At 36.5% G+C, this 8184-nt stretch overlaps 1 protein-coding gene across 1 annotated transcript in view; it reads right to left on the bottom strand.

Moving 5' to 3' along the window:
- Positions 1-469: 469 nt before the first annotated feature.
- The window catches only part of WWTR1 (WW domain containing transcription regulator 1), a 99703-nt gene continuing 91988 nt past the window's right edge, over positions 470-8184 (bottom strand). The window contains exon 6 of the mRNA XM_088132255.1: positions 470-5554. Within this exon, the coding sequence (XP_087988381.1) occupies positions 5370-5554 (185 nt within the window). The 3' untranslated portion in view covers positions 470-5369. The remainder of the gene's footprint in view (positions 5555-8184) is intronic.

The raw sequence follows: 8184 nt of genomic DNA, 5'->3' as shown, positions 1-8184 counted from the left end.
GAGTGGAGAAAATATCTCTTCCTGCACTCAAGAAGTGGTGGATAGCCTGTACTGGTAATGGAGTAAGCTGAAAGGGTGGGTCTTCCCTGAAGCTTTTACCAGAGTGTGTTACATGAACATAGCCATTGTCTTTTTAGTGGCAACACTTTGCCTCTACTCAGTGATATGAGTCCCATTTCTCTCTCTCCAAGGAACAAGTGAACAACATTCTATAAACCAACACACTGGACAGAAAGTTTAAATCAATTTCTATTTATTTATTTATTTTCTTGTACAATAATAAAGAAATACTTTGTTTTTTAAAAAAGAAACAAACTCTGGGTATAACCGTTTGTTCTGATTTTCAAGCATACACATATGTATGCAAATTATTCTACACTGAAAACAGATGCTCACACAAGATGGCATATAGCATAACAAACTGATGTAAATAAAAAAGTATTAAAGTATTAGCACATAAATGAATGTAGTGTATTAGGAAAACAGAAATATTTGTTTTACCATCCATTTCCGGAAAACAGGTATTTAAATTCTCCAACTCAAACTAAAAACCACTTGCTTTTCCAATGCTTTATTTTCAATTTGTTTAACTTCCGATACAGCAGTTTTCAAACATCTGCCTTCAGGGAACCCTTTTGCACTTGGCATATTAACTCCTTCCAGTGGTTTAGAGGGATAATTTTCAAGTGCACACACTGTTAACACAAGACATTGGCCAGGCCTGTTGGATCTCACTTTTCCCTTTCACAAGCTTAAGATGAACTCTGCGATACAGCCAGTACTACAGCATCTGTTGCAGCAGGAAAGGTTTCCTTGTTCTATGACATTTTTATCCCATCTTTTTCCCATGGGGTTCATGGTAGCATATATGGCACTCTCCTTGCTTTACTCTCATAACCACCTCGTGACATAGGACAGGTAACAGAACATGACTAGATGCTTAGAATACATCATCAATGACTGGGAACCTGGATCTGAGTCTCTGAATCTTAGTTCAGTAACAGTCACCAGACACCATGCCAACTTTTCTCACTGCACATTAACAGGCAAGTTCACTTTAATGAAAGTTAATTTGTTTTTACATTGGAATTCTTAATATACTTCTAAGAAACCTCAGAATTCCCTAGAAGCCAGTTTGGAAAACAAGGACCTCAAAACTTCCCCTCACTCAAGATTACAAGTTGTTACCAATATCCCATAACTTGTATATAATCAGGATTTAAGTGTGCCTTTCCCCAACTCAAAATCCTTGATTGGCAGCATGACTGCTCTACTACTGTATTTTTCACTGTTCACAAAAGTAACTTAGCATAAAAAATGAAGTAACTAAATGCCACAAATCATAGTCTTGCACTGACATTTTGTGAAAAACTATTAGATCAGTAAGAAATAACTGTTTGCAAAGCAACCCTAAAAAAAATGAAAAGAGGGCTTTGCAAAATACAGACTGTTTCATTCAGTCTTCTCCCATTTTTGTGACTATTGGGATCTCCCCACCCCCCCTCATACCCAATCTCTACTACTAGATGCTTCACTCCTTAAAAACAACAGTTCTGGCAGTTAAAACAAAACAAAATTGGCTCCTTTTGTTCTAATGCTGACTTTTCCCATCAGTTGTATGAAACCTTTGTAGGTTAACATGTTCAATTTATCTTTATTACACTATAGTTCTAAACTTGTTTTACCTCCACCTACTGCCTTCTATATGGCTTGGATCTATCGCCCCCAGAATTCCATGGGTCACATGGATTGAATTCTGGGAGTCATAATCCCAAAAGACTGCAGGGCTCTAAATTTGCCAGTCAAAATACTTATGCACACCTGTTCAGAAGCTATTCCCACTGGGTGCAACAGGTCTTAAAGTAATTGCGCTGAGCACTGTAAACTTAAATCAAGCATACTGCCAGCAATAATGCAGCTTTTTTAACACCATAGAATGGTTCAGCATTATTTCTATTTACTAGATCTGGGCTCTAAAAACCCACTAGGTACAAAAGATACAGAAAATGGTAGCCCTTTTGCTGGCATCTAGTGGTCATCCAGATTTTTCAAGCCTTGTTCTGGTAGCCCTATGTTTATAGCATTTACCTTCACCATGGTGAGTAGGAAAAAAAGAACAACAGTATCATTTTCTCACAAGTTTTCCATGTTCACCACCTATTTATCTACTTCAATTCCAGAGTTACCACGGGGATGCCAATAACAAGCAATAACAAGGAAGTATGCACAGAATTGCCTCTTCTACTTACAAAAATATAGGGTTACTAGATTTAGACTGCAAAAATCTAGATCACTAAATGGCAGCAAAAAATAGTGTTTTCTGTATCTCCTTGCTGCCATTTAATGGTCATTTTGATTTTTGTAGGCTAACTATTGCAGCCTTCATGAATGAAAAAATATATTTTCTCATCTGCTGGTTCTAAATGAGGTTTGCTGCAGTTCTCTAGAGTAGGGTTTTTCAAACTGTTTTGCGGAACTCTACGGTCCATTAAGACGTGATGGAGTTCCGTAGGAGACTATGGGCAACCCCTCCCCCCCAGAAGCACTAAAATAAAGCCAATTTTCTATTACTAGTGTCTCTTGATTAGTGATTCTGAAGATTAGTCTACTTTTTTTAATTAACTGGTTCTGGTGCCAGAAAAAGTTTGAAATCCCTGCTCTAAAGGTTGAACTTTGCTTCCTTGCCAATCTTTGGTGTCATATTGGACTAAGACAATACTCTCCTTTCTGCTCTAAACTCTCTCCTAGACTCAGCTGGGGCCTGGGTGAGGCTTGGTTCCTTCTCTAAGCCACTTCCACTTTAAATGGAAGTAATTCCAATTCATGCAGATTACTTCCCAAAAAACAATTAGAAGGGGTTAAATTATATCACTTACACAACTTGGAAGAGTTCTTTTGGTGGATGTTTTTGGTTGTACAAGCTGGAAGACAATCTCGGGCACAAATATGTTGGAACTGATAATTCAAATATAAATGTATTTGATCTGATCCTTCTTTAGAATAAGTGAGCTATCTTCTGTTGAAGCCTATTGATGATTTACTCCAGCTAAGTCTGCCACAGCAAATATTACTATGTATGTCATAAATCTGTAAATCTACAAAAGTCCAGAAATTGTCAAGTGGTCTGATGCTAAGTGAAGAGATTTATGGCAGTGTTTCTCCAGCTTGTCAGTGAGCACAAAAACTGATTGTGCAATAAAGTGAGATCTGGTTCTGTCTTTAATAACTTCCTCTTTTTCTAAGCAGGTAAGAAAAAAATCAAGAAAGAAGAAACTTGTTCACATAGCTAAAATAGTAAACATCTTAGGAGTGTCTGGTTTTCATATTATGGCTGATAATCTGTAAATAGTGGAAACATGCAATAACATTGCTTAAAGACAAATCTCTTGCTCTCTTAATGATTAATCCTATATGTTAAGTGAGCAAGCAAAAGGAAAAAAAAAGTCCTTTAAAATAAAAGGGAAAGAATGCCCATTGATGGAAAATATTTTCTAGTAGGTGCAAGAATCTGCTAAAACAAACTAATCAACTTACTTATGTCTGCCTACCCACCCCTGCCCTTATAAAACAAACACAAAATATTTTCTGGATCAAATATTGAACTTCACAAATATTGAACTTTGCTTTTGTTTTTTTAAATCACTCAGGATTAAAAAGTTGTGAAAAGAAAACTAGCCTGGTGCATTCTGAACAAACACCTTCAAGCAACAATTCTCCCACAAAATAGTGTTCACCGATATTTAATTCATCCACTGGGGTAATCCCTGGAATTGACTTTTTAATACTCCCGCACTGCTATCTGCATTCTCTCCATAGCCACTCTTCAACCTAACTTATTGACTTCAATCTAACATTCATTTCATCTGCCTTTTCTTCACTAAGTTGGAAAATAAGGGGCATATAACCCAGTCTACTGCCCAGTTCTATAATACAGTAATAAGTGTTTATTGTTACACCTGAAGCTTAGCAATGCGCTTCACCTCTTTATTTGCTCTGCATATCACTGATTAAGAGGCTTCTATTAACTATAATGCCTTTCATAAAAAGATGATTTTTTTCAATATAAAAAAGCTTAATGTTCATGGATTATAAATAAAAACAATTTAAAATACTTAAGAATTTCAGGACGTCATTTGCATTTCAGGGAAAGTGAGCACTTGCAGTCCTTGATGCATTCTCAGTCCCAAATATCAGCTATTTAATAATCTTTATATGAATACAGCTAGGAGTATACCAACTATAGTCTTTTATCCCATATGCCAGAAGTAAGAAGTTGCTAAGAAGTTAAGCACTTTTGCCACACTGACAAAGAGATGTTGGCTTTCACCTAACTGATAAAGTGAAGCTTTTATTTCTAGCTTGTAAAATCTGATCAACAAAATGTATTATAACTAAAAAGAAAAAAGATAATGAGGTTCTACAAAATTGTTACTGCATTCAATAATGTGACATTTTGTCCAGAATTTTGAAATTGTGTTTTGCTAAATATTTGTTCAGTTTGTATGTGACACAACAAAAAGTTTATTGTTTTTATGATTCACTGTAAAATAGTCTTTTAAACAGCTACATATAAAGTGTACTTCTTTAAAATGAAATAAAAAAAGAATGTAACATATATAATTGCATTTGTAGTTTTCTATATAGTTTAAAAATGGCAGCAATTAGTACCAACCTGGCTGATTTTATAATGCAGTGGTAGTGTAAAAAACGATAGCTAAAACATTTCACTTTTACTGAAAGTGAAAGTACTGCTTACTAAAAAACCACATAGCAACTGAAAAAGTCCCAATCGTACTGTTTGTGCTTTGCAAGTTTTTAAAAAGTTGCTCTGTGGCTGACTTGGAATTAAAAAGAAAAATGCTGTATCCCCTACAGCATGAGTTTATTTAAAACAATGATTTTTAAAACTCATGTAAATAACAAGCATTTGGTGCAATGACCATTAAATATAATCATAGAGCTGTATTTGACTGTGTGCTAGGTTTTCAGAACCAAGCTAACTTCTGCAGTCTAAAGCTTCTTACAGTCAAAACTCTCTCTTTCTTTTCCTTAATTACACACTGAACTGTGTAACTGATGACCATTAAGTTCAGACATGGTGCAAAAAAACCCCTTTGTGTCCTCAAAACATGTCTAGGTAAAACTTACATTTATATCTATAAGTAATTTTACTCCTTAAAAATAGGGTGTGTGTGTATACTGTATTTGTATATAATTCAAACGTAAGTTATTGTCAATGAAATCCCAGTCAAGATTCATTGACTTATAAAGGGGCTGGAAAAGTCAGCAAAGGATTAGGCTGGTTAGCTGAGGGACTTGAGGACACTTGGCCTTAAATTCTAGAGGGAAAGGAAATGTCGGGTTATCAGTTACAACCAGGTGAGAAAAGGTTCATTTTTGTTGAGGACTGATTCCACATCACTAAGGATGGGGATCAGGTCTTCGGACTCTAATGTCCCAAGGTCAACATTTGTTCCTGGAAGACAGTCAAGGAAGTCAGGAAAGCGGGTCTGCTGGGAGTTGATATTCATGGGAGTCTGTGCTACATTATCTCCTGCAAGAGAGAGACAGAGAGAGAGAGAGAGAAGAAATTAATGAAGTAATAGCTTCTCAAATAAGAGATTACTTGGCCCAAAGGGCCAGACTTCAGTTAGCTATGTCTAGATGTTTTTGTTCCCTATCTCCCAATCCAGACTTTCTGGGATGGGCGTGGAGGGTTGTTTTACATTTTGAAACCTGATTTGACTTGATGGTCTGAGACATATGGCAGTGCTATATGGCTGTCTGTACAACATGCTTATCCATTGTTTATTAATGGTTTATTAGATTTGCATGTCCCCCTGGACCATTAACTAACCACACAGCTTGGATTCACACATGTCAGGCTAAAATATTTTGCTCAGTGTGTTGTACAAACCCAGCTACTATTAAAAATAAAGTTCATTCTGGTCAATGTAAGAATGACACTGCTTTGTTGATCATGTAAACAATGTTTCACACACACGTGCGCACACACACACACAGTTCCAAGAATGCTGTCTGTGTTGTTTTGCCACAGGAATGCATGGTACTATTGAAAGAGACCTAGGAATGATCAACCTTGCAGGTTTTTCCCTATCAAATGAAGAGTTATGATCAACTAAAAAAGTACCATGCATTCATTTTCTGGTATTTTATTCTACTGTCCTCTGTGCATGTGTGAAAGAGAGAGATAGAAGAGGGAGATTCAAATTGCTAAATAAAAAGTAGATTACAGTATAAGCATTATGATTCAATGAAGACCAATACCTGTGTTTCAATTTGCAAGGAAATCCATTTGGTCACTTTAGGCTTTGTTTGCAAGTCTGTTTGTTTATTTTGCTATGTGTCTAGAGAATATGTGCAAGGGGCACCTCTGCAATCTAAACAGTCTCCCAAAGTAGCGGCTAAAATAAACCATCAATACCCAAATAATGAAGCCAGAAAGAAAGGCTAGATGGAAAACCTCCAGAGGCAGATTTAAGGTTTGCTCAGACTAAGCCCATATTAAGATGGTTTCTGGGGTTTTAACCATTTCAATTTCGTGGTGGGTTCATGTAACAAAGTTTCTCTATGTAAAGTGAGTACCTTTATATAGGAAATGAGACATTAAAGGGAGGGTTCTGGCATACTCTTTCTTTGAGTGCATCAGTTTTCTATGTCAACGGAATTATTCTTGTTTTGAGGAACAGTCACATGCAAATTTATCTTCCCATCCAAAGGTGACTTATCATAGGCACAGGTTCCAGGTATTAATCTCACAAACTGACACTTCATGATTGAAACAAGGATGTGAATCTCAGGATTTATTGATTAAAAAGGTTTGTTTATGTGAAGAAAGAACTATGAGATGCAATATGGGAGGGTGGAGATGGTAATTGCTATACTTGTAACTGCTGCAAAGAAGATCGGAAGTTGCTTCTTTAGATATCTTTCTTTTTCTTGCTTTTTTGTTATTCTTCACTTTTTCTTTTACCCTTTCATAATCTCTTTCTTCTTCTCTTTCTTCTTCTATGTTTCTGTAGTTTTTTAAATCTTTGGAACATCCTTTAATAAAAATTATTCATTAAAAAAAAGAAACGGGGATGTGAATAACCCTCTTTGGTATCATATTCAATAGAATGTCTCATCCTCATCCTCATGACTTACCTTTGAGCAAACAGAAAATTCAAAACAATTAAAACTTCAGAAAGTCAGAAAACCAGTAAATACAAATCTTACACAATACAATTACAGAGATGACAAAAACATAACAACCTAATGAAAACCAACCAATTCACAATTACAAAATAGCAAAAGCAATTAAAGATACAATCATATACCCACTGAAATTACCAATAAAACAATTCAATTAAGAATCCATGAACTATAAAAATTAAAAGTTAACATGTTATCTGTCTGGCTAAGAACAAGATTTTGTAATGTGCCTAAGCTTTAGTCAGTTTCTTCCATCGGACTAAACAACTGGTTGTTGCCTGGAGACTATTAGGGAACTGATTCCATAGTCTAGGAGACAAGTTCTGAAAAGCCCTTGACCATGAAGATGCTGAGGAGGAAGAAGACACACTAAAAGTCTCTGCAAAGCTGTATGAGTCACAGCTGTACAGTGAAATTCTGTCTGAGTTGCTAGATTCTGTCACCAGGTTGATGGTGGAATCCCCAATGCTTACAGCCCTTGGAGATCTTAATCTCCACCTAGGTGGCATTGAATCAGGAGCAACTCAGGAGTCCACCATGGCAATCACAGACCTGAACCAAGTAATTGAGATGTTGACACATACTTAAGCTCACACACTAGATCTGGTTTTTATCTTGAGGCAGCTGTGAAATGATCTGGATGGGGGACATTACCATTAGTCCACTGCCATGAACAGGTAACTCTTGGATTGCTTTTTGGCTTCCTGTTGTGCCCCTTCTCACAGAGAAGTAGGATCTATTAGATAGGTCCACCCCAGATGACTAATAGACCTTGCAGGATTCCAGAGGGAGCTTGTTTTTTTTCCCAAGGATCTGATAAGTGGTTCAGATGATGGCCTGGAATGGGCAAGTAATGGGGGCTTTAGATCAGATGGCTCTTTTTAGGTCTCTCCCTGCAGGTCAATACCAGGGTGCTCCTTGGTTTTCTGAGGAATTGCAGGAGATGAAACACAAAAAGAGAGCAGTGTC

Source organism: Python bivittatus, unplaced genomic scaffold (genome assembly GCF_059951505.1).
Source record: "Python bivittatus isolate LINGU-HERP-01145 unplaced genomic scaffold, Pbiv_v1 ctg000980_np1212, whole genome shotgun sequence".
In the NCBI taxonomy this organism is placed as follows: Eukaryota; Metazoa; Chordata; class Lepidosauria; order Squamata; family Pythonidae; genus Python; species Python bivittatus.
The sequence above is the reverse complement of the archived record's forward strand: the minus strand, read 5'-3'. Positions and strand labels throughout refer to the sequence as shown.